The sequence below is a fragment of the Metarhizium robertsii genome, assembly GCF_000187425.2.
Source record: "Metarhizium robertsii ARSEF 23 chromosome Unknown MAA_Scf_3, whole genome shotgun sequence".
Taxonomy (NCBI): Eukaryota; Fungi; Ascomycota; class Sordariomycetes; order Hypocreales; family Clavicipitaceae; genus Metarhizium; species Metarhizium robertsii.
The window spans coordinates 1,823,528-1,849,014 of NW_011942171.1; the positions used below are offsets into that span (position 1 = coordinate 1,823,528).

Here is a 25,487-nt window from a genome sequence, read left to right on the forward strand (position 1 = left end):
CTAAAAGGTTCCGACTTTAGTATCCTCTCTTAGAGCCACACCTGCAACATGTCGTCCAAAGACCAAGGTTCCTCCCGTCAGCAGGCAGAATTCCAACTCGGTATCTCCGCATCTAATGCCAAGACTTTGACGAATCAGGGTACTGCATCTGCATCTCGGCGTGGGAAGGAATACGGAACGGATTCGTACAAGCTGGCCACTACTGGGCAAGAATCACAGCTCAAGAAGTCTGCACAGGCGTCTGTGGAGAAGCGACAGCATGTTACTGATAATATTGCCGACAGTTACCGAAAGACCTCTAACTGATACCTTCAAAGTCAGATTGGGTTACGCAGAAACAAGCTTGAGCGTTCTTACAGGATATCAGTGGCATGTTATATTGACAGTACCTCTCTATCTCTTGTCATAGTTTCAAGATGTTACTTCCGTAGCGAGGGCTTTTGATCAAGAAAAGACGCGGGCATCTCTTGTTACGAAGCCGGGTAGCTCGTCAGTACTGAGGCTGAAGTAGTCCGATTAATGAAAAAGTCCGCTATATCTCATGGCAATACTAGTATTCTGTTGTCCTGAGTGTATCACTAGATTTGTAGCCATCACTGTTATCAGTGCTTCCCTGGAGTTGTCTGGATTCCCTGGCAATGAACTGGTGGCTCATCCACTGCCGTCTGCATTGTGCCACGAACCACGAATTTGTGAAAAATCTAGAATTAAACAAGGACTCAACACTCTCCCCAAGAAGTTTGTATTTAACACTGTTGAAACCACTCAGGTCTCTCAACCGCTATTAGGCATCTATGACTCTAGCAGGACTCGTTGCGCCAAGCCAAAAGCAGTGGGTTCTTTTTTCACTAATAGAAATATTATGTCAAGACCTAGGGCATCTAGGCTACTCTCTGGAGTCCTCGGCTTCAATTTCCCGAATTAATGAATCGCGGCCTTGCTTAGAAGGACAATCTCTGTCAAAGGAATTTTACTTTTGCGCCATGATTCGCTGGCATTGGCACCTGCACGGGGTGTATGTGGTAGTACTACGGAACATAACAGCTCCCAAAAAGAGGACTAACTAGCAAGTGACAGTTTCCCTAAGGAACGAGATTACCGACGTATATAAGTGAATGAAAGCTAATTTACACGGTACCATGATGACGACAAACAAGAGTGCGACGTTGATTATCACTATACCCCCCCAAACCTGCCACCGTTGACGCCTGTAGAGCAAGCCTGAAATAAGTTGGCTATACAAAAAAGGATTCTAGCATATTTAAGAACCTAGATAGCCCTTTTAAGCTTATCCTTGTATTTCCTTACCAGATAGTAGTATTCTTGCATATCCACCAACTTCTTCGGCAGCATTTCGCCCTCGTAGTTGCCTTTTCCGTGACCATTGAAGTGGACCTTCCAGGCTACGAGCTGGTTAGAACCTTGGACATACAAATTTATCAAATGTAAAGCACAGAATGTGGAAGAGCTTACTATTGGCATAAGGGCTAAAGTATGACCAGCTGTCATTAAGATAGAACTTGTCGTCGCCAACGCGGATCGTCTTGGCTTGTCCCATCGCCCCCGGTGCCGGACGTAGCTGGCTGAGGCCGGCGCAAAGTTTCACTAGTCCGGTCACGAAGGCGAGTGCAATGTCGTCGCCAAAACAAGGGTGATGACCGTAGCTGAAGGGAGCCGCAGAGCCTGCCTGTCTTTTTGCGTCAAACTTGTCGGAGCTAGAGACCTCTGATGGATTACGCCCGGCCTCGCCCTAGAATGTAATTAGCACTTCTGTCCTAGGCTTGTACTTCCAGAATAACAATGTGGGGGCAAAAGGTGCCGAGGTAGAATTAGCAGAAGCTCGAACTTACAAGCATAATAATAATCATATTACCCGGTTGAATTGACTTGCCCTCCATTTCAGCCGGCTGCGTCGCGGTACGCAGAACGCGTTGTGAACTCGTGAGACGTTGTGCCTCAACAACATAGGCACGAAGGCAGCTATCATCAGACTTTTGAGCATAGTCCTGCACATCAGCCCACAGGGATGCATTCTCGGGCCGCAGAAAGAATTCCAGGACTTCGTAAAACTACAATTGAATTAGCATCTTTAGTGGAATAGATACAAAGAATAACAACAAACACTTACTGTATTGACTGGAGGCCCGACACCGCCAAAGGCCGTCAGCCATAGGCTGTCAACAACCCTCTCAGCCGAATTTCCTTGGGCCAGGAGCTCCTCAACAAGCTTCAAGCCACACGATCTCAAAGAGTTCTCCTTTATGTGAGCCTTGCGGGTGAATTTACTCGTCAAGGCAGAGACGACGCCCATTCCAAAACCACCACTAACAGCAACTTCGTCAACTAGCTTCCGAGTGGACTTGATGATGACCTCAAGACTCTCCTTAGCACGACGGCGACGGTTCCAGGCCTCTCCAGAGTCGGTATTATCCCCCCAGGCGCGAATATTCATCAGGTGCTGATAGAGATCGACCGTGCCTAGTTTGCCGTCTGGATTCTCATCAGAGCGCAAGTCAAAGTAGAAAAGGTCTGCGAGTAGCCTTGTCAACAATGGAATAGCAATATCGCGGACCAGGTCAGCCTGATTAAGGCCCTCTTTGAGTCTGAAGGTCTCTTTTTGGACCATCTGTGTGCCAACGCCATGGATGAACTCGTTTATGGCATGATGCAAGTGTGGAATATTGCCCATTGCTTTGCCAAAACCAGCACGATTCGCATAGCCATGGGTTTCGTCACCAGCCAACATAAACCAACCCAAATCTTTCTTTCCCGGGAACAAGCAGTTGAATGATTTGAGCCAAGGCACAGCGAACTGTGCGGGGTTATCAAATATTTGTTTAATCGAGGCATTTGCGGAAATTGTGATGGGCATTCCTGGAGGCTTTGGGTCGTCCAGCGTATACTGGCCCAGCGTTCCAAGCTCCTGAGCAATCTTTTCGTTGGCTTTCTTTGTATACATGGGTTGCATAACGGCTACGGAGTTGAAGGGGAACCAGCCGGGAACACCTCGTTGTATGAGCTTGTACAGCATGGAACCACCAAGAGTCTTGTAATCTTGCTGTACTTCATTGTAGCCCCAACTTGTGAGATTGGCGACCGTATAGTCGATTGTGTTGAATCTATCTGACCGCACGAGCGTGATGGCGTCAGAAAGGATTGCGCGGCCGACTGAGTAAGTTGGGCAGATTCCGCAACCAGGATTGCGGACGGGCTTAATGTCCTCAATCATGAGACCCGGATAAAGTTCCACCATGTCAGGATCCGCATACAGCTTCTCCAGGATGTTGGCAATCTCCTCGTTTGAGTTGATATCACTGAATTTATCATATCGTTTGAGTCCAAAGAAGTCACGAAATTCGTTCAAGGACGCAACCTGCCATTTGCGAGCTTGGTTGATACCGAGAACTTCGACCACCTTCAGCGCCTTAGGGACCATACGGGCGCCAAAGGCACCAGCTGGGTCCTCCATGGCCTCTTTTAGAATGCGGACAAGGTCCTCGTCTTTGAATGTGCCATCGGCCTGACGTTCTAGGCCGTCAAATGTTCGAACACTAGGATCTTTGGGAATACTCTGTTCAAAGGCCACCAATGCCTGACCAAGCTCGACATGGCTCACGTTACTCAAGTCGTCTGGGTTACGGCCCGGGAAAAGCTTAAGAAAGAAATCATTAATCCAGCGCTCGTCTTTTTTGGAGATGCATGAATGAAATCGGTATATCAGATTGAACTCGACGCTGACCTGATTGCCAACGCCCCGAGGAACACCCTCGCCATCATATTGGTTGCCTATCTCGATCCTAGGGTCCAATGTCCAATCACTCTTAGAGTGGTGGGTGTTGGTGATGGCTCGCAAGTAGTCATGCAGGGATATGTTGACATAAAGCCCGCCAACGATCAAACGAGCGGTGTTGAAGATGTCATGGTCTTGCTTGGCTACAGCTCGAGCCTTGTCTTCAGGGCTAGCATTTGGCGGGCATGCCAGTGTAAACCGTCCATTCTCGTTGATTTTTAATAAGATGTCGGCAACGTAGTTGTGGAAGCGGCTGTAGAGGACCAACATGACATTGACACCGGCGGGCTGCCCTAATAGCCGTTTCTCATGGAAGGTGTCGGGCTTCAACTTGCCCTCTTTCATGGTACGGATTTCCAACTGATCCTTGAGTGATGAACCGTACAGGGGCGCCAGGTCAAGATATGACGACGTATCAGACTTGTTCATGTCCGTACGATTAGTGCGAAAGATGTCATGAATGATGATAGATGCATGGTAGAAGAGCATAGACGAGATGCCAGCAGGGTTCTCAACGAAGTTATCCTCATCGCGGGCCATCAAAAGATCAAAGAGTAGACCCGGGTCAGGCTTGACTCCTTGAAGCCGCTTTAGCGGACGGACAGTCTTGGCATAAGGCGTACCGGCTTTTCCCAAGTTAGGCTGAAGGACACTGTTGAAGCTCCCATCAGGTAATCGGTATTGATAGGTACCGTCGGGGACTTTTGGCATGCGCTCCCGTAGCATTATGTCGCTATCAGGAGCCTTGAACTCAATCGTGCTATAGGCCTCATTGTCGTCTTTGGAAACTGGCTCGTGGGGATTGACAACCTCATACTTGACATCGCCTCCAACATAGCTCAGTGGTGGATGTTGGATATTACTCCACAGCCTGTCGATAAACTTGCTGGTGAGTCGAGTACGAAGTTTTGATGTGGAGGGTAGGCTTGTAAGAATGCTGATCAGGAGCTCGGTGGTGCTGTCTCTTGTCAGAAACGTTCATTCCAGATGCTGAATGCTACTAACCCCTTCTTGTCGTCAATTGGTTCTCCTTTATGTAAGAGTTCTCTCAAAAGTTCTATAATCTCCTTTTTGGACGTCCGATTTTGGACGCCAACAGCGTTATTCCAGATATATTCGGCAATGTCGGCGGCATCAGTCATAAAATGCGATGATTCTGTACGGGGATCCCCGTAAGTCTCACCAGCTTGAAACTTCTTTTCGAAGGACATGTTGGTGTCTGAGAAGTGAAATGTAGGGGTATCAAGTTATTTTTGTTGTTATAGTATGAAAACAGAATTCAGACGAGTAGTCCGAGACTGCCAAATGGCTCCTCTTATTTATACAAAAAAATTATTACATTATCGAGCACCCCGGCGGGCCTGCAGCAAGCAAACTCAATTGTTATATTAGCTGCAGCCTTGGGCTGAGTCGTGGTGGTAAGAGGTCAGCCGCATACCATAGCCTCCTTTTACATGATCCCAGCGTAGTATCGAGTACCTGCAGCTGTAAACAATCTCGGCGTAGGCGGCAACAGCCAGTCGAGATATTGGAGCGGAGAATGTATGTACATGAACACGTTTGCATGGAGAAAGATTTTAGGGCGTTATGCGAAGATCATTCGATAAGAAAACTGCTTTGATTCGCCAAGGTGGAACATTTGACCCCAGAGGGCCGGGCGTGCTGCATGAAAGCAGCATCTCGAAAATAGAACAATTTCATAGCAGAGGTTTCTGATTGGTGAGATGGATAACGGCCAGCTGCTGGGCTTTGGGGCAAATGTTTCTTGTACATCGAGTTCTTCGCTGTTGCATCAACGTTTCGGTCCCCACTCTTCCATACCGAATGAATGAAAGCCGCACAGTTACATCTCGTCAGCCTGCGGGATACGGAGCGCAATAATAAGTTTCGGGCGTAGTCTGACTCAGCGTTAGTTCCTTGACGCCCCTTACGCCATGCCATGTATTATGAACGGGGCAATCGATGGATAGGTGAGCCGGTTGCTCCGTATTCTCGGCAGGAACTCTTGGCTGAACAGCCTCGGTGTGCCACATGGCTCGTTTAAGCCTCGAGTTGCATTGGCGACACTGACGCTCTGGGCACTCGGGACAAAATATCGGCATAAGCCCAGTAAGGCTCGGGGGGTACGATCACCCGACTTGTACGGGATGAAGCTAGGTGGTGTTTGCTTCAATGGCTCTCTCATAACTGCAATTGGATGGAGTTATGATGAATAGCTAGACATCAGGAAAAGTAACTTCTGACTTTGGTGGAATATAGGACGGGGAATAGAAGAAACTAGATGTTGGAAACAAGTACAGGAAAAGAGGGCACTATCATCGAAGAATGGCCACTGCGCCTCGTCTGTCACTGGCTGAGACCCAGCGAATGTTTGTAGAGTTCGACACGACTGCGCGTACTTGCAAAATAGGGGGTGTGACTCAATTCTAACAATGATGGAATGAGTCCGTTGGTACGAGGCAAATCCCCAAGTGTACGAGGAGTAAGTACAGAGTTGCTATTCGACTTTATTCATTTTGTATTCAACATTGAACAGCCCTCGACCCACTCCCAATGGCCAGCATCGCTCCTTCCAACTCAGACAATGGACCAGCCAACTGCTCAAGTGGAGCTGCGACGAATCACAAGCCAGCTTCCTGTCCAGAGTAGATTCAACCACACATGCAGCACCTCGAGTTCTTGACACTTGAGCACTTTGACTTGCTACCGACATTTGACTCCCATTGGCCTCGAAACCAAAGCTTCAACTGCCTAGGTAGTTCAGAACCCAACATATTCGACCTGGTTCGATGTTTTTGCAGGCAAAAACAAGATTTGTTACCAAGGTCGTTGCGAATAATCCATCCAGCAAACTGGCCCGATTGCGCGGCCCTTTGTTCAGGAGTGCCTAGGAGCACCACCGCCAACCCCAGGGACACAACTCTCAACTCCGCGATCATCATCTGAGGAATATGCTCGTCTCTCTCACCGTCGGAAAGGTTGACGCTGGAGTCACGGTCCTCCTGACGCCGGACAAGCGGCTGGTATGCCAAACCTCTCCAACGAGTCGCCTTGAAATATATGATTGGTTTCTAACAGCTTGCACAGATTGAGTTCCCCTCCATCCTCCTACCCCCGAACATTTCATCTGGTAGCATCGTCGACATCACCGTCTCTCAAAACAACGAAAAAGAATCACTCGAAGAGCAAAAGTTTCGCGACCTACAAGATCGCATATACCAGTCCTTTGGCGCTTCTGAGCCTGCCAGCCCCGTTCTCCGCTGTCGCAATGCCACCCAGACGTCAGTTGTTCTCGAGTGGGACCCAATCGAGCTTGCCACGGCCGATTTGATATCCCTCAGTCTGTATCGCAATGGCCAAAAGGCCGGAAACATACCCCGACCGATGCAGATGCACAGCACCAAGATCAGTGGCTTGGCTGTCGATACGGAGTACACATTCCACCTTGTGTTGAGGACCACTGCTGGGACACGTATGAGTGAGAAGGTGACTGTGCGTACGCATAAGATGACCGATTTGAGCGGTATCACCATCACAACCGGCATTTTGCCCGGAGCTCTCAAGGAAAACTTGGGCAAGGCTGTGGAGCGTATTGGCGCCAAGATCGCGGATGGGGTGCGCATCGATACTACACATTTTGTCACCACAGAGGGGAGAGGTACAGCTTGGGAAAAGGCCGTTGAAAACAATATTCCCGTGGTACGGCCGGAATGGGTGGACGCCTGTGAGAAGAATGGCCGCATTCTGGGTGTCACCAAGTTCTATCTGGATGCAATGAGGCCCGGGCCTCCTAGTAGCGAGACCATCTCACCCCCGCCGGTTCCTGTCAAGGACGAGCCCCCGGCCCCCAGCCCTGAGGCCGCGAAGACGACAGAGGCGACTAAGAATGGGGATGAGGTAGATGAACCAGAGGCGGAAGTGGAGCAGGAGGCCGAGAAAGAAGCAGAGGAAGAGCCCGAGCAAAAGTCCAAGACGCCGTCGCAAGCCGAAGAGCAAAAAATGAGACTCGAAGACATGGAAGAGCAAAAGGTCGCCCTGCGTCCAAGCACCTCAAATCATGAAGGCGACGCGGCCGAAACACACGCAGGCGACGACGGCGCAGGCAGAGACGTAGGAGAGAAGCCATCTGGCACACCAGACGGCGCGTCCTTCCAGGAAGTGGAATTGTAGGTTCAGCCATGGTAAAGAGTTGAAGAGAAAAAAAACCTATTTCTTTGAAGAATAGATGAAATAATACTCATTTAATGCCCCTTGTTTCATTCCATCCTAAGGCGGAATCTCCTCGCCCTTCCAATCCAAACACCTCCCCCGTTGACCAAGATGCAACCCATTCACCACGCTGACCATTCTCTCCGCCGCGTACTCGGGACTAAACAGCTGCTCCTCCGGAACCCTCTCCCAAAACTCCCTGCTCAGCCCGGTCCTCACCGTCCCGGGATGATACGCCATGGCCACGGCCTTGTCGCCACTCCTCGCCCGGAGCATCACATCCAAGCTCTTGGCGACGCTATTCACCGCAGCCTTGCTGGCGCGGTACGAGAACCAGCCCCCAGACCTGTTGTCCGCGACGGACCCGACCCTCGCAGACATGAACACCCACGTAGCGTGCGCGGGCAGCGCGTCCGTCTCCCCGCCGCCCATGTCCGTCCCGCGCCGCGGCAGAAACTCCGCAAAGTGCTTCATGAGCAGCAGCGGCCCCAGCGTGTTCACCCGGAACATGGCCAGGCTCGCGCCGGCGTCTACCTGCGCGGGACTCTTCTCGGGCGTCAGGACCCCCGGCACCGCAAGCGACAGGTGCAGGTGGTGGCGGTCCGGGGGGAACAGCCGCCGCGCCGTGTGCGAGGCCGCTTCCACCGACGGCGGGTCCGTCACGTCCACGGGCACGAGGTGCAGGCGCGAAGAGGCCGAGTCGCCGTGCTGAGTGCCGTCCAAGCCCTTCAGGATGGCGGCCTTGGAAACCTCCGGGTTCGGATGGCGAGTCGTCGCCAGGACGGGGAGGCGTGTCGTCCGGAGCAGGTGGCGCGTCAGGGCGAGCCCGATTCCGCGGCTGGACGGGCATATGAATATCCAGGGGGTGGACATTTTTGTCTTGTCACTTGCATTTGCATTTGCATTTGCATTTGTATCTGTGTTGCGTTGCGTGGGCCTCGGTGAGTATTGGTGTTTATGTACCCTGGATGAGAGATGCAGTGCTAGTAGCTACGTCATTGACTGAGCTTGCTTGTACTCTTGACTTGTGAACTATACTTTTCTGGGTAAATGGTTATTCTGGAGATGTTCGAGGTAGATTTAGGTCGAAGCCACTTTCAAAGCCTTTAAAATAACAATACTGATTGATTCCTTTTACTTTTTTTTTTACCCGCAGGTGACGAGTGACTATTGCTTCAGCCGGCCCGTGTAAGACGCCAGTTACAATGCGCCGACTCCATTCGACGACAACTCGACACTTCGAATTCCCGTTCTGTAAACAGTATCACATGTTCAGCCAATAATTTATACAACCTAGCACTGTACATGGTTAATATCCATATTCAGGTCCTGATTTAACATCACTTTTTGGCATATTGATGCAAGGGAGGAATACCCAAGTGACGCTCAATTCTACCACGTTCGCACCCTGCACCCATAGTTGCTGCTGGCACACCGAATGCTATCTGTCGTATATTTTGTTTTTGGCGCACTATAATGTTGAGATTGCAGACCATTGCCCTAATAAAAGAAATATTCGCCATGATGAAAATTTGGAAATGGACCTTGCACCACCTTTATTAACCTTGCATGGGGTGGGATTGTCCGCCTTTCGTAATGACTGGCGATTGCGTCGTTCCCTGCCATCGCCTTGCCTCTCCAGCCAATTCCCTCATCAGCGGCTCAATAGTCCCCAGCCCGCTTGCGTCGTCACTCCTGCTCACACTATCACTCCATGCATCGTCGCTATACGCATGCCTAGTCAACTTCTCCAGGAGTCTGGCCTGGGATAAGCTGGGCCGCCGTGTTAGTCGCGTCTTTTCCATATCCCGGTCCATCCTGTCTGCTGTGCCTGAAGTTTCGCCATCGGATGCCCAGGCCCTAATGCCCTCTAATGGCCAGTTATTGGAAGACCCTATAGTTTTATTCATGTTGTCCAAAACAGGCACTGGGGCCTGAAGCCAGTCATCGCCGTTGCGTTCCAACCTACGGAGCCGGCGCTCCATATCTCGCAACCGATGCTCGCGGTACGCTTCGTATAAGCGCATGACCTCCTTGTCTGCGTGGGAAACCGAGCCATTCCCGTATGCCACTCCACCCGAGGCTAACTGTTGCGTCCTTGCTCTGGCCATAGCCATTGCATCGCGTGCCCTGCGCTCCTGTTCCCTGATGGCCTTCCATTCTCGTCGACGGGTCAGAGACGTGCGATCTGACACGTCATGTTGCTGTGATGGCGAGCCACGCGTGGAGGCTGGCGGGGTCAGAATACTTGGTGTGTTGACAGTGGTTGAGGGCAGTGTTATTTCAGAATCCTCCTTTGAAGACTTCTTTGCAGGCGCCGTCTTGGGACGGACGGGTCCGCCCTTTTCGTCAGCAGAAGACGGCTCGACATCCATCACCACCATGAGACCACTCAAGGTTAAGGCTAATTGGCCCGGCATAGCGGTTGACGTCTTGTCCGGAACCGCTGCTGCTGGTTGTGACGATGGCTGGGCAGCTGATGGTCGCTGTATCGCCTTAGAAGCATCTCTTTCCAGCTGATCTCTCACTTTTGCATTCCACACGGCTGCCTCAATGTCGCGCCGCTTTCTTTCTCTCACAATATCCTTTCTATTCCAACTTGACCCTGAGCTTGCGTGTCGATAGTCCTCCGAATGTGACAGAACATGAGCGTCTGTCGTCGAAGCAGTATTCCGATTTTGGCTACCATCCCAGCTTAGTGCTGGACTTGAGTCTCTGATGTAGGACGGTCCGGATTCTGATCTGCGAGCATCAATGCTGTTCACAGGGTTGTTGTTGCTTATTGAAAGTGCTCGCTGTGGAGCCTGGGTTAACGAGTTGTACAAGCATTTCGACCGAGCGACACTACTCGCTCCCGCAACATGGTCCTGTGGTGATATCAAGCCGTCGATAGATGGTGGGTTTCTCGCAGATCTATTGGAAACCATACTAGAAGCTCGTGCAGGGTACGCAGAGCGCCGAAACACCGCCGGATTTTGTTTGCCTACTGAGCCTTCATCTCTTGATGGACTTCGCGAGATATGCCATGGTGCTGAGCTGTCATCCAGTAATGGCGTATCAAACTTCGTTGGTAAAATCCCAATATAATCATGGACTTTGTCCGTTAGACTATTGGTTGGCTTGTGCGGCGGTAACGGAGGAGGGCGGTGTCCCCGGGAGTTCAAATATGGCGCTCGAGATTTAGTAGCAACCAAACCGGTATCTGACTCAAATACCTCCGCCACGGGCCGCAAAACGGTAACAACGCCCTTTTCATTCCTGAACGTTCTGATGGGTCCTTTGCTTGGTGTTCCAATTTGCGTGTCGTGAGTGAAGACAGGATACTGGGACCGGATCTCCAACCCATACGGAGTTGCCTCGATTGGAATCGAGATGGCAATGTGCCTATGCCCTCCACTGGTGACGCCTACCACTGCCGAGTCTGGCAGTTGGATGTTTTGTGGCTGTTTGGGCGTGGATTTGCTCCTTCTTCCTATTTTCTTGATTTTGGACCATCTTCCGCGGCCATGCCCCTCATCTCCGTATGGTATCGACATGAAGTTATCCGGCGGCGGCGGATGATTCTTCAGAAAATCTACTAGAGCAGCCACGTCATCTCTGGCTCGACGAGCACGAAGTCTCTCCCCCAGCAACATTGTGTCGTGTAAGTCGCCAGCGTAGAGGTTGCTGCTGACGCTCTGAAACTGGAACTCTGAGCAAGGTTGCTCCAACTTCCTCTCAGCACGATGATGCGCTTCCGTGCCAGTATGGCTTCGGCAACGGGAGTAGAGAGGGTTAGAACCCAGATGTGACAGAGAAGAGTCGGCGTCATCTCTTGATGACAGTATAAATCTCCTGCCGAGTGAGACTGGATACGTCATGGCGACTACCTAATATAAGAGGAAAAGCTATTCGTCAACAACACCAGTTCCTGATATTGGTAGCCTGCCCTTGCATGTATGTAAGAAGGAGTCGGTCAGTTTCGAGGCGCAAAACGGAACGAAAAGCAGTGGCTGGAGTCTGAACAAATAATAACACTTGCTTCAGATCTTTTACTGGACACTGCTTAAGACAGGCATATGTCTGTGTTGCTGCAAGGCGTGAACCAAGGCCGTGTCTCACTGGAAGCCTTCTCGACACAGAAACAAGCTGACGGGCTGGATACGGATCGGCGAGAAGTCCCGAGTTCTCAATTCTAGGGAATTGACCGAATAGAGACTAAACAAAAGGAAAATATTACAGACCGGCGCCAAGATTGACTGTCAAATTTGGGAACAGGCTCCGAATCGGCTTCAAGGGAAAGACAAGAAGAGGAGGGAAGGGGCCCATAGGACGGGCACAAAGAAAAAATATCGATATGATGCAGAAGAGGAGAAAGAAGGTTCCAGTTGAATACATCGGATAGAAAGGAAAATCTCAAATAAACGACTTCGTCAAGAGAAACTTGAAAGGAGAAGCCGGGCAAGAGACCGGCAATTCCAACGGCCCCCGAGCCGACGAAGAAGAGCTTAAACTTTTGGAATCCTTGTTAAGGCATTGGGGAACCGGTTCTCGCAACTCTTTGCTCTCTTCACGATTTACAGCTCGGGAGGCCAACAGCGTATGTAGGTGGTATCCGGCAGGGTGGTAACGACTGGGGTCCCTTGGATCGTTTATAAACAAGCGACTGGACGGCCAACTTCTTTGTTAATGAAACAGAGCCGTCCTTGGCTGTGGTCTCTTGTCCTTTCGGCGTCACATCCGGGCGACGGTCGTCACTAGCTTTTCTTCCCAGACCGGGGGGCTGGTTGGTGGGCTCATGAACTGACGGACACGGTGCTATCGTCCTTTTTGTTTGTTTTCGAGATGACAATAATACGGAGGAACGCTCATAGCGTGATACTGGGATCCTGGGTTGACAATACAATATTGTCTTCTTCGGTATGCTCAGATGATAAAGTATCCTTGCATCTTGGTCGAGCTCTGACCCTGCGTGACGAGAGCAGCTCTTGCATCTCTGGCCCCAATGGCGGATGGAGGTTCTTCCCATGGCCTTGGGATTTCTGCTCAGAAAAAGAAACACCCGGTCCTAGCGTGACGACGAACCCGCAGCTCTTCTTAGCCCATGGCAGGGATTGGATGACAGGGTCAAGATTGCACGATGGATGACCATCGGGTGAGGTTGAACATTGCCGCGGCCCACTCAACGATGCAAGAGGCGTCGCTCGGCCACCGAGAGACGTAAAATGTGGGTGGACAAAGATGGCAATGGGCAGCGAGAAAATGGAGGCGGCGACCCAGTGACCCAGTGCCCCAGTGCCCCAGTAAGCTGGCTTGCTCTCATATGCAACTAATTACGGAGTACATAAGCTGTCTGGTCGCTTGTTTGTCGACGGGGTCCTAGTCTTGCAGCAGTTAAGCGCACCCAGAGATACTAGTCGATTGCGACCTCGAAATCATCCTCGGATAGCGTACCGCAGCCGGCTCTATGCACAGAGAAGCCGGCGAAAGGCATTGATCAAGGTCCAAGGACACCCTGGACGTTCTCCGAGAGGAGGACGGGGCAACCGAGAGAAGAGAATAAGACTAGCTGCCAAGGCTCGCATGCATAACGGTGTTCTGCGTGCGGTGACATCTGGACATGGAGGAGGTGACGAGGCTGTGATGGCCGCAGCAAACCCCAACAATAAACTGGGCATTCGCCCCTTTGCCGGCGCGCTTGTCCTTGTCGCCAAATGCTCCGGATACCCATTACTAGTACGGAGTACTATATGATTATATCCATACCCTAGTTCTAGCCAGTGCGTCTACTTGTTGATTCCGGTGAGTTGGCCCAAATGTCCAGGGGTCACGTTAAATAATCTCCAACGGCGAACCAGTCGACCCAACAAAAAAATGGGGGCCGCCGTTCTGCGCCCTCCATCACGCCAGCCATGAAAGGAGAGTTGTTTGCTAAGCCGGATAGGATACGGGGTAACATCTCTTCGTCAACTGATGGTGGACTGACCGAAAGCCGCGGAAACCTGTTGAAGCGAGCAAGCAGAATGCATGGGTAGCAAGCCAACGAGGGCAATGGCAGCATTGTACCAAGTATGGCATCAATCGTCCGTCACACCAGACCTTGGGGGCCAGGCGCCACTTCGACGATCGGCATTGGATGTCGCTCCGTTGGCAGCTACGAACCACCCACCACTTGCCCATCACCTCCGGACCTTGGCGTGGAGAGACAGTCCATACATACATACAGTATGTACAACATGTTTCCCTTGCACCTTGTAAGTAACCAATGCAATGCCCAATACCAAGATACTTAAACAAGGAGTACGGGGCCTCATGACAAATCTTTTACAACAGAATTGTCCCAGTTGCCTACCGTGCCCACAAAGCAACCCAGGCAATACCGAGTACATGATAGCCATGTTGTCTGTCATGACAGGGTTCATGACCACGGCAGAGACTCACATTACGTAGCATTACGAACTGCCAGTGCTAGTCACAATGATACGTACAAGTATGCACAACAGGCGAGCAACGCAGCTGCGCATCGCATCGCATCGCATCTGAGATCACCATCAGCAAGGGTTTCTTGCAGCCACGAAAACCTGGGGCGCTCAGGGGTTTCGCCATCGGTGCCTTTCCATCGTCACGGTGACTGCCGTTGTATGTACGACTTCCCCTGGTGAACAATTTCGTAGTGTTTTAAATTTCGGGAGAGAATCTGAACAAGGGCGGGTGCCCGAATTCTCCCTGGTCCAAAACCCAACCTCCATGTCTCTGCCTAGAGAAGCAAGCAGGAGCCAATCTGAGACATGGATACGGCTGTCGTTGGCTGAGACATTTCATGCTTCCTCCTTGCGGCATTGTCCAAACAAGAATCAGTTACTACTACGTAAGAACTACGAACGGAGTACCTTTCCATACATAATACGAGGTAACTTGGGTAGTTACGGAGTAGGTACTACTGGGTAGATCGGAATGCATGTTAGCTAGCACCCAGGAAAAGGGGATGTCTACCTAGCACAAATGCACACCATTGTGTTCAAGTGAGTATCGCAGCGAAACAACTATTTCCCGGTGTCAATCCTTCGTGGAATAGCCGCATCATCAGCCATTATCAAAATTTGGCTGGTCGTTCTCATCCATCCCCATCAAAATCTTCTATTTTCAATACCCGAGAAGCCTACTGAACCCATCTCTACGTGCGCTCCCTATTCAAATCTAACCCTTAATGAATGCGCCACATGTGCATATCACATGGCATCATCAAGAGGGAAAAAACGCCTATACAATGCTCCCCACCCGTCTATGTTATGCGCCTTCGCAATGCTAATGTGTTATCCCACTTTCATTGAAAGAAAGCAAAATATTCTTCATCTCCTTCGACATCACCTCTTTTTGGGCATAAATAAACTTGGTTTCGCCTTCTTCCGTGGCGCCGTTGGTATAGGCTTATTCATCGACTATTTCGCAATCGTGAGCTACGTTTCCAAGACAACAGTGATATCCGCCTCAAAACGCACCTTTGTACCAGTCACGGAGCTACTTGGTTGACCCGATGTCGACATCGACCCATTCGGTGCCTGATTCATCGGAATCGCTTTCGAATTCATCGCTGGAGGAGGGGGTCGTTCCGGGGGTACCATCCCGAGGACTGACATTGCCGACGGATCCTTGGGCGGTGGCGGCGGCGGCTTCGTCTGTTTGACAGGCTTCTGTCCGAATTTGCCCATCAGGCCGCCTCGCTGCGTACTCGCAATCTGCTGTGGTATTAGAAATCTGTGCTTGGTTGCTGGTTGTTTGGACTGCCACTGATATGCCACATACTCTCTTTGCTGCTTGCTGTCCAGGCTCTGACCCGTCCAGCGGTCGCTTCTTTGGCTCAGAAGCTTGGTTGTCTGAAGTGTGTATCACGGGCAGACCCGCTCCGCGTGGAACAACATTCGGTATACTGCCGTCAGTAGTCTTTCGGGATTGGTTTTCGTTGCTCAAGGCCGGCAGATCACTGGATGGTCCTGATTTGATATTCTTCACACCATCCATGATAGGTTTTGCAACAGGGGAGTCGAGCATCTCAATATCTTTGGGAGATTCCTTTTGAGGCGCTTGGTAGGTTGACGGGCTTGCTCTTCGTAAAGGTTGTCTGAACATGCCTAGTATATCGCCCTTTGTGTATCTGTCTCTGGCTTTGGCATCTTCAATCAATTTCTTCCAGAACTCACCCTGAACCAATGCTCTAGAGTCTCCTAGAATCCACAGTGATGATTTGGCACGAGTCAAACCAACATTCATACGGCGAATATCCGTCATAAAACCAATACCTCCCGTTGAGCTGGCTCGTACGCAGGAGAATATGATAATTTCACATTCTCGACCTTGAAAGGCGTCTGTAGTGTTGAATTCGATGATATCAGTGATATTCTCGCCGTATCGACTTGTAAAACGATTCCTCAGCTCAAACAATTGAGCTTTATATGGGGTAATGATGCCAATCTTGCCTGTAAGATCACATTGCTTGTACTCTTTGCTGAAACGGTCATACATCTCCATGGCAACTTGCAGTTCTCTAGTGTTAACCAGTGATTGACCTTTTCTGCCTTTTTCTTGAACACCCTCCACATCAAAGAACCGATAAGGGCCAAGGAGAGCACTCTGATGCCAGGGCTGGTGTCGAAGCTGCAGCATGTCTTGCCCGTCTTGGAGCTGTCCTTCGTAGAATTCTTTGCTGGGAAACATGCTGATCTCTGGATGCATTCGGTATTGCATATCGAGTAGATGGACAGACTTGGGATGGTTCTGTTGCATTCGAACGAACAAACTCTGGTCGTAGCCAAAACGTGCAGCAGACTGAGACAAAACGGTTGGAGGAAGCTGCTTGGGGTCACCCACAAGTATACATTTGCAGCATCCATATTTGAGTGGAATCAAGGCGCTGAGCTCGACACATTGAGCAGCTTCATCGATAATAACGGTTTCAAACTCAACATCCAAGTTGCGGAACATTTCATGTCCACTACCACTAAGTGTTGCACAAAGCACATGAGCAGAGTTGAGGATTTCCTGCTGAACTTGTCTGCGACGCATCTCCATCTCTCGAGCAAGGGAATTGCCGCTATCCTTGTTTGCGTCGATTTGTTTACCAATGTTCATTTGCTGCCGCTTTAGCTCGTCAAATTTTCGGGAGAGGGTGTTTTGTGTGATACGATTATCCTGTGCACGAGCTTCATCAAGGAGCTGTCTAATTTCTGCAAGCTCTTCCCTGATTTTCGCCGCGTCTCCGTGAAGCTTGTCCCTTTCGGCTTTGGCTTTGTCCTTGGTATTGTCACCCTCCATTCGATTTCGGACAAGTTCGTCGAGCGTGACATCCTTGACGGCAGCATTAATAGCATCGCTCCTGCCGAGACGAAGTACATTGATAGGCTTCGTCTTTCCACTGCTAGTCTTGACACCACTCTTTAGACGAAGTACTAATTCATCAACAGCTGCGTTACTGGGAGCGCAGACAAGAAGTTTTTTCGGGCGGCCTTGACCAGCAGGTATGGCACCAGCCAAAGGGCGCAGTGGAGCGCCCATAGGCACGCCGTTCGAGGCTTGGGCAAGCTGTTCTGAGAGTAATGACCCAACCATTGCAGTAATAGTTTTGGTCTTGCCAGTTCCAGGCGGTCCTTGGATAAGTGTGAAGCCATCGTTATCTTGAGCCCCCAGTACCGCCACAGCCTGACCATGGTTAAGAGTCCAATTTTGCATGGTATTCGAAATCTTTTCCTCCCCGTATCGAAGAATCGGTGACGGTTCAGCTTTCAAGATTTCATCCATGAGATCGTAATACTGTAGACTTTCCAGCGCAGCATATTCTCGTTCGATGGTAGTCATATTCGTTATCTTGACGCCATAGACAGTGACTCCAGGCATTAACAAGGTCGATAGTTGGTTGTTACGTGATGCGACACGGTATGTAATTTCGATGAGATCCTTCTTGTACGTGATTCGGTGAACTCTAGCCAGACAGTGTCTTGAGACAGGGTTTTGGAGAGGGCTCTCGGCTTCGGAGACCAAGAGAATATCTCCTTCTGAGACTCCCCTTTCACGATTTTGAACAACAGGTAAAGTGAAGGCTACTTCCAAAAAGCTGTCAACACTTGCCCTGCTTGCAAGTTTCATGCCGAAGGGCTGAGCCGTTATCTCATCCTTTGCGGTCACGAAAGAACGCCAGGCCTCGGAAGCAAGCAAAGGAAAGAACGTTGCTTGATACGACCGCGGATCGGGATACTTTGTAGCAACCTCGGAGGCAGCCGGACCATTAGGAGGGTCGTTGCCTTGGTGAAAAATGTCCCATGCTAGAATGGTGTTGTGAAGTCTATCCATAGGAGGGATCAAGCGAGCTCTCATTTCCTTAACTGAACGCTGCTGTCGAATCTTCTTGACCGGCCTGCGCAGTCGATCTCGCAGAGCCTGCTGCCGACGTTTTTCATGTTCGTCAAGACCCTTCTGGCCGCCAGTGCTCAATGTTGCAAGCTGCCCGTCCGAGTCAGAATCTGCACTATCATCGTCTGATTCCTCATCAGAGCTGTTAACCATGATTTCACTTCTTGCATTTTCTTTGCCTGTTGATGCAAGACTCTGGGCTCCAGATCCTTCTCCTGGGACAAGTTCTCCCCGAATCTTCTTGGCTCTGGCAATAGCCTCAGCATCTCTCTTGGCTTTCTCAGCCCTTTCTCTCTGTCTGCTCTCCTTAAGTGCCGAAATAGCCTTCATGTCGGGACCCTTGGACTTAGACTTTGCTTGCTGTGCCGCAAGCTGCTTTAGAATTGGACTGTCAGCAGATCTGCTAAATTCCAGGACGTCATCTCTATTGGACCTCCCAAGCTTATCGGAAGGAGTCCCAGGAGGGGCTGACTTGGACCAAGCATCCAGCTTGCTCTGCTTCTTAGACCTTTCCTTGTCTAAAGCAGTTGTCCGATCTACCACACTGGTAGTAGGCCCAAGTTGTATTATTTGAACTTCTTCATCATGGCCGAGGGCTTGAAGCAATTCAGCCCGTTGTTGGTCTGTCAAATTCGTTGAGCGAAGGTACTTTCCGGTAGTCCCAGTAGGAATGCAGGCGTCCGTGATGAGCTTTCGTGACCCGGCATTGATTTCCAGTTTATTTTCCCGAAGTCTAGTCAAGATCTTGCCGAGCACTCGAACGGTAACGTCAACTAACCATCTATCCTTCAATCGAATCATGTTTTCCATTCCCCGAAAGTTCTCTTTCGCCGGGCCCAGAATAATTGGCATCACGTCCTGTTCACTTTTGCCCAAAGCAGTAGCAGAAGTGAGAAGGCCGTCTTCTGCAATAAGAGCTTCGGCTAGTTCCATAATTTCTCGACAGAACTCGGTCATAATCGCGTTTGAAATGCAAAATGACCAAGATTCTATATTGAGACAGGACTTTGAAACGAATCTCCACTGCTCATTCCACCAGCGTAACACTACAGCGACGGATTTTGAGTTGAGAGTCTTTGTTCTGAGGACACCCGAGGTCGGGTCGGACAATCCCCTGAGAACGTCCCTGCTCATATTGAGCAGCGGACGGATAGGCCCCCAAGGAAATGGTGGTTTAAGAACTCTCTCCAGTGTCCAGACGATAGAAGATAGAGTTTGTTCCGGATGTAGTTGAGACATGTGTTCTATGGCACCACTCCGCGATAATTCACCGGTCCAGCTTTTGAGGATCTCCGCTGAGCCTTCCGCCAGGTTAGAATCGTCGTGGACGGATAACCCTACAATAACCTGAAAGGGCAATCGATCTGCAAACAGGAGATTCAAATCGGTGGCGTCCACTTCCGAAACTCGACCCAATATTCTCGCCAGCACATCGGCAATGCTACCGAGTGATGTGTTGAATCGCTGGCTAGACTCATCCAGTTTGTTGATGCTTTTGCGTGGCCGTATTTGTTCGACTGAGATGAGAGGACCAAGGGACACTAAGACATCCTTTGCCAGCGTCACTTGATCCCCCGACGAGTCGAATGTTTCGACAATGGTTTCCCAAAATGTCTTTGACTCACGGAGAATTGTTGATTGAAGTTGCTTTTTGTTGTGAATAGCCTGGAACTCCTCCAAAAACATCTTCATATCCAATTTCATAGCGGCATGTAGAACTGACCTGGCCGCGTCGGAGACTCTGAAAGTCGTCCAGCCCTCTCGTGAATCTTGTGGTGGCCGCAGGCTTTCCAATATGAGGTCCTTGTTCTTTACCACTAGATTAAAAGCGCCACCCGCGTATAAATGAGTCGTGCCGGATGCTGTCTGTGTATCGGGATCTAGAAAGGACTTCAGGGTGAAATTTATGGCGTCAAAGCCAGCACGAATACATGCGGCTTGCCCCGGTTCACCAATGAATGGATCTTTTGCCAGAGTCGCAAACAGTGTGTGCATGAGGACTTCACAAGCATCATATCTACGGTCTCGACCCAAAGACATAAGCCAAGGTTGAATCCAGGATGTAGGAAAAGGTACAACATCAGAATCCATGCTGAACCCACTCCAGCAGTCGTCAAGAGATTGGCGAAGCAAAACCTTGTAAACAGGACTAGCAAAGAGCAGGTCGGCAATTACGTTTGGCCGAGCATCACCGATTACATCCCAAAAGGCTTTTGGGTAATCTTTTAAGAAGATTGTCAGTACTCGAATCGTCACAACCAGCATACCTTCCGAAGGACAGGTCTGAATGTGACGGAATAATAGGTCGTAAATGCTTGAGCCTTGGCGCAGTTCCAGACTGCGGAGGCGGCTGTGAATAAGATTCTCTGGCAGCTTGGTCAAAATTATTTCAAACCCTTCCCAGAAACGCTCGATAGCCAGTCGTTCTTCATCCGAGAACTGAGGAGTCACCTGAATTCTGGCAATGTCATCTATCGCACTGGTCAATCCGTTGCTCACGGCCCAGTCAAACTGGGCCTCCGTCATCGATTTAGAGTCGATGAATTTCCAGTTTTCTTGTGCCCATTTTCGACGGTCATCATTCTTCTGATCAAATAAAAAGTATGTCATGCCAGGGAGTGGATCGCTTCGCCCCAGCTTGAGATAACTCTTGCCCTGCAACCGCATGAAGACGTACTGAAAAATGGCGCGCTGGTCAGGTGTTGACATGAACGGCATGCAGCAAAGAGCCTCGTAGACAGCAATAAGAACTTCTGGCAGCTTCTCTCCCAACTGCGTCTTTTTGAAAACATCTCCCCTTTCCTCGATTTTGCCGATGTATTCTTTCGCCCACTGAAGATTGCAACTAATTCTGGCGATATCGATTCGATTCAGCATTTGTTCGATGTGCTCGATGACTTGTTCGTTCCATTTTCTGCGCTTGGTCAGCAGGCCCTCTATAAAAAAAAATAAGGATTGGTAGCGTACTCAGAAAATCTTTGCAGATAGACCTGGCGTTGCATGTGCCAGTTGAGGACGCATTCAGAGCAACTCCTCAGCACATGCTCGAGTCTATCTTTGAACTCCTCTGCCCATTTCCCTGCGTCGCTTTTATCAAATCCAAATATCAGGCTATTCCAGTACGTGATTTCGATGCGGTGATGGCCATCCTCGATCCGCTGTTTTTTGTCTTCGACGGTGATTTGGGATTCAGGGTCATCAAAGGTTTTGTAATTTTCGCGATCGTCGGAGTCGATCTTCGGGCAGAGTAGATGGCAATCATGGGGGAGCTTCTGTAGTTCCTCGTACCATTTTGCCAGTTCCTCATTAAGATCCGACATGTTGGCGTTGGAGTCTCGTGCTCATCCCCAAACATCTGCCTAGCAAGTGGAGGACCGCCAGGTCACTATCCAGGCTCGTAGGCAGATGTAGGAGCCTTGAGTAAAGGTGTTTCGCAGTGTTCAGGTAGACTACGGAGGTGATGGATTGAGGATACAGCAGAAGAGGTTGAGGTTGTGAGAGGTAGAGAGTTCCAGGTACTGAGGAAATCGAAATTGGTTTAGACGGAAGCCAGCTAGCTTCCAGGCCCTGCAGCCCTCTTCAACAACATGCAGCAATTCAGCCGCTATAAAGGCAGCCCAATCACGGCTGTCAGGGATTGAGAGATGAGCCACGTCGGCGATGCGTGGAACATTAAGTTGAAAGGCGCGGGCGCGGAGAAGCAGGGAGCCAAATGGGACCACGAATCAATTGATGGCTGAACTTTTTTTTTTGCCCACCTGGACAACTCCACGCGTTAAGTGAATGCGAGATAGCGCGTTTTGAAAGCGGAAGGAGCACTGACTGCTGGTAGAGCAAGTTTAATGTGGCCCGTGCACACCCGCCCTGTCACTGTTCCAGCCTGTGTCCTTGTTCTTCCAGGTCAATGGGGCTCTTCGTCTACTTGGACATCGAACATTGTCAGTACATATGTATATTCTGACTTAGGTACCTAGGTAGGTAGGATGACGTTTGATGCCACGTGCAGGCTTTTAGAAGTTGTCAGACGCATACGCATCACCTTCAATGTGAGATGATGGCGCTGGGGAGGTTGACATTCTTCAGTGATTCCTTCTGTTGACCTCATATCAGAAAGCCCTGCAGAATCCGCAGAACCTACTTGAGTAGCTAATACTCGACTATTCTTGATAGACTGGATTCCGAGACGCATCCAGGCTCATGAGTGAGATTGCTATTATGTCGCCTACTACATGCATTTCAACAACTCTGTACCTACCTAGTAGGTACAGAGGCGCTGTGTCTTTAAATCAAAACTACCATTACCTTGGAGATGTGATAGTGACATCTAAATGGCGATTTGCAAAACGGTATCCCGCTCACCTTGGCTCTCCTTGCCCAGGTGGTACTAGCTGATGCGGCATCGCAACTCCCATCCCAAAAGTGAGGGCATTCTGAGCTGAGAGTGAGAGTTCTTTCGATTAGAGCTTTACTGTCGGCCCATTATGCAAACGGCCAACGGCTATCGTCACATGCAAGGAGCCAGATGGACAGTTGAATTTACATAAACTCACATCTTTCTCCCCCCAAGTATTACAAGGCTGGATGCATGTCTTCTTCACGACATGGGAAATCCTCGTCTAAACATCAACACTCAGCTCCCTCTTTACAGTTTCTGTGTCTGGTTCTCATTTGGTTCAACTCGCTGTGCTTATGCCATACCAAGGTGCCCTGCTCCTATAGCCGGGGGTCGCTCAAACTAAGCTTCCTATGGTTCATCGGAGTATACATGACGATAATGGCACCTCCTTCTGTAATATGTCTTGAAGAAGGATCTCGACAGTTGCGCAGCCCCAGTGTTGCGTCATCACGCACGCTTACTTTGGAAGACGATGAATTACAGGGAAGAAATGATGCCCGCATAATAGATTGGATCAACAATGTCGGCAATACTGCACAAACGCAGACTCCTATGCGTACAGCACAACAAAATCCCACCACTCCCGGACAGTCAAGCATTCGGGTTGGAGATGTGATCGAAGTCAAGAATGTCATGATCGGCGATTGCCGAGTAGACTTCATCCAAGTAAAGCACATTTCACGAGCTACTCTATCTGGACGAAAATTTCGAGGTATCCCGCTTACCAGGACACGAAATATGCGAGGACGACTTCCCAAGAAGATGAATGAAGTGTGCATGATGCTGCATTTTCAGCAAGAAAACGGACGCACCCCAGACGACTTTGCATTACTGGTTGATATCAAAGAAGACCATGTTGTGAGAAAGCGAAACCTTATAATTACAAACGCAACATTTCCAGAGCATTCGGTATTGCATGGTCCACAATCCCGCATGTCCATCAGAAGCGGAACCCAAGCCCTCAAGCGTCACATTGAACAGTCGGGTAACCTCTACTGTCGATGGAAATGGATGGTATATCTTATCGATAATCGTGAAGACCAGAAGGTGAAGGAAGAAGTTTTGGAACGGATATCAGCTGAAGAAGTTTTGGATCGCCAATATCTTGTCGACCAAGAGACTCTATGCAATAGATGGAGAGGAGGCCGTACCAGGGGTGGTTCCTGGACACCGGACCAAGGCTCCTGTACTCAGACCGTTGATCTCGCTAATGGTTCGAGTATTCAAGAGGGGAACTTCCGAGGAAGGAACCAGAAATATACCTTTTTTGACGCGTTTTCAGGCGCTGGCGGCGTCTCGAGGGGTGCTCAGAATGCGGGATTCAAGGTTACTCATGCCATCGATAAATCGCCCGATGTGTGGCGAACATACTCTCTTAATTTTCCGGAGGCAAAACTTTACAAATGGTCTGTTGACAGGTTCATTGAGCAAACAAATGATGCGTCCATTCGAGTAGATGTGCTTCACATGTCTCCGCCCTGCCAATACTTTTCTCCAGCACACACAAAAGCTTGTGCCCGCGACTATGACAACATACTAGCGCAGCGTAGCTGCCCTTCGCTTGTGAAAAAGCTGCGACCGAGGCTGATCACCATAGAGCAGACCTTTGGGCTGCTGTTTGATCGACATGGACAACACTTTTACTCGCTTATCGGAGGTCTCACGGAGCTTGGGTACTCTGTTCGATGGAAGATCGTAGCACTATGCACCTGGGGGTTGGCTCAAAATCGCAGACGACTTATATTAATTGCTGCAGGTCCGGGAGAGCAGCTACCAGGCTTTCCTGCGGCGACCCATTCTGAGAATAGCAAAAATGGTTTGCGTCCGTATACCACAATTCGACAAGTTCTTAGCAGAATTCAGGAGGGTGACAACTTGCACAACCTTGGCACCGTCACGCGATTTACCCCTAGGAGACGCGCTTCAAATTTTGACACTTTGCTGGGAACAATTACGGCTCGATCGGGAACTTTGTACTATCCTAACGGAACGCGAAATTTTACTCTGCGAGAATATGCCTGCTTGCAAGGGTTTCCAAAGGCCCATAGATTTCGGGGAACAGCAACCGGCATAAAATCTCAGATAGGGAATGCCTTTCCGCCCATCTGTGTCAAGTATTTATACAAGCATCTGGAAAACTGGTTGCTGCAACAGGACCGTGTTCGATCACATCAGCCCGAGGCGGAGGATGTGGTGATACTTGACGCAGAAGTGCTTGATACTGAGAGCATTGATTCAGACTCGCCAGGAGCAATGAACTTTACCATCGACTTGACCGATGAAGACATATCTGGCCTCCAGACAAGTAATATCACGTCCAGTTCCTTCATGGACCTCACGTGAGATCGTCAAAAGGAGCCTACACGACTGCGCCGCGGTTTTTAAAAGAAAAGAGTTTCGGAACTAGTGATTCAAGATGATGTGGTTTATATTATGAATAGGTATATTGGGTGCCATTCCTGTACATGACGGACAAAACTTGTGACGAGCCTTGAAGGGGCATTCGGAGCGAGAGAGCTGTTGCTGCCTGCCTACTTAGTGCCTAGGTAGGTATTGTAAGAATAGAGAGAGAATTTGGACCAAGTAATCCCAGAACTAATAGATGGGATAGGTGGGTGTGGATGATACAATAAATATTTCGTTTTTTGAGTGCAGTTCTCTCCCTGACCAGTAAGGACCTTGGTCTATGCTGACATGCGGCTAACGATATAT

General features: G+C 49.8%; 7 protein-coding genes across 7 annotated transcripts; 3 read left to right on the forward strand and 4 right to left on the reverse strand.

Annotated features, from left to right (window-relative positions):
- Positions 1–48: 48 nt before the first annotated feature.
- MAA_03842 (uncharacterized protein) lies at positions 49–306 on the forward strand (the record flags this gene model as incomplete). The annotated part of the gene is made up of 1 exon (XM_007821840.1): positions 49–306. One exon carries the CDS (start codon positions 49–51, stop codon positions 304–306), a length of 258 nt encoding a protein of 85 aa, XP_007820031.1.
- A 963-nt stretch (positions 307–1,269) lies between these two features.
- Positions 1,270–5,001, reverse strand: MAA_03841 (Cytochrome P450 CYP6003A1; the record flags this gene model as incomplete). The annotated part of the gene is made up of 5 exons (XM_007821839.1): positions 1,270–1,421; positions 1,474–1,750; positions 1,851–2,069; positions 2,129–4,748; positions 4,796–5,001. The coding sequence occupies 5 exons, from the start codon at positions 4,999–5,001 to the stop codon at positions 1,270–1,272; spliced, it is 3,474 nt and encodes a 1,157-aa protein (XP_007820030.1).
- Positions 5,002–6,741: 1,740 nt separating this feature from the next.
- On the forward strand, positions 6,742–7,960 carry MAA_03840 (brct; the record flags this gene model as incomplete). Its single annotated transcript, XM_007821838.1, has 2 exons — positions 6,742–6,813; positions 6,869–7,960. The coding sequence occupies 2 exons, from the start codon at positions 6,742–6,744 to the stop codon at positions 7,958–7,960; spliced, it is 1,164 nt and encodes a 387-aa protein (XP_007820029.1).
- A 96-nt stretch (positions 7,961–8,056) lies between these two features.
- Positions 8,057–8,872, reverse strand: MAA_03839 (oxidoreductase; the record flags this gene model as incomplete). Its single annotated transcript, XM_007821837.2, has 1 exon — positions 8,057–8,872. The coding sequence occupies one exon, from the start codon at positions 8,870–8,872 to the stop codon at positions 8,057–8,059; it is 816 nt and encodes a 271-aa protein (XP_007820028.2).
- Positions 8,873–9,558: 686 nt separating this feature from the next.
- MAA_03838 (uncharacterized protein) lies at positions 9,559–11,859 on the reverse strand (the record flags this gene model as incomplete). The annotated part of the gene is made up of 1 exon (XM_007821836.1): positions 9,559–11,859. The coding sequence occupies one exon, from the start codon at positions 11,857–11,859 to the stop codon at positions 9,559–9,561; it is 2,301 nt and encodes a 766-aa protein (XP_007820027.1).
- Positions 11,860–15,496: 3,637 nt separating this feature from the next.
- MAA_03837 (uncharacterized protein) lies at positions 15,497–21,699 on the reverse strand (the record flags this gene model as incomplete). The annotated part of the gene is made up of 2 exons (XM_007821835.1): positions 15,497–21,293; positions 21,347–21,699. The coding sequence occupies 2 exons, from the start codon at positions 21,697–21,699 to the stop codon at positions 15,497–15,499; spliced, it is 6,150 nt and encodes a 2,049-aa protein (XP_007820026.1).
- Positions 21,700–23,153: 1,454 nt separating this feature from the next.
- On the forward strand, positions 23,154–25,118 carry MAA_03836 (rid1; the record flags this gene model as incomplete). Its single annotated transcript, XM_007821834.1, has 1 exon — positions 23,154–25,118. The coding sequence occupies one exon, from the start codon at positions 23,154–23,156 to the stop codon at positions 25,116–25,118; it is 1,965 nt and encodes a 654-aa protein (XP_007820025.1).
- Positions 25,119–25,487: the final 369 nt, after the last annotated feature.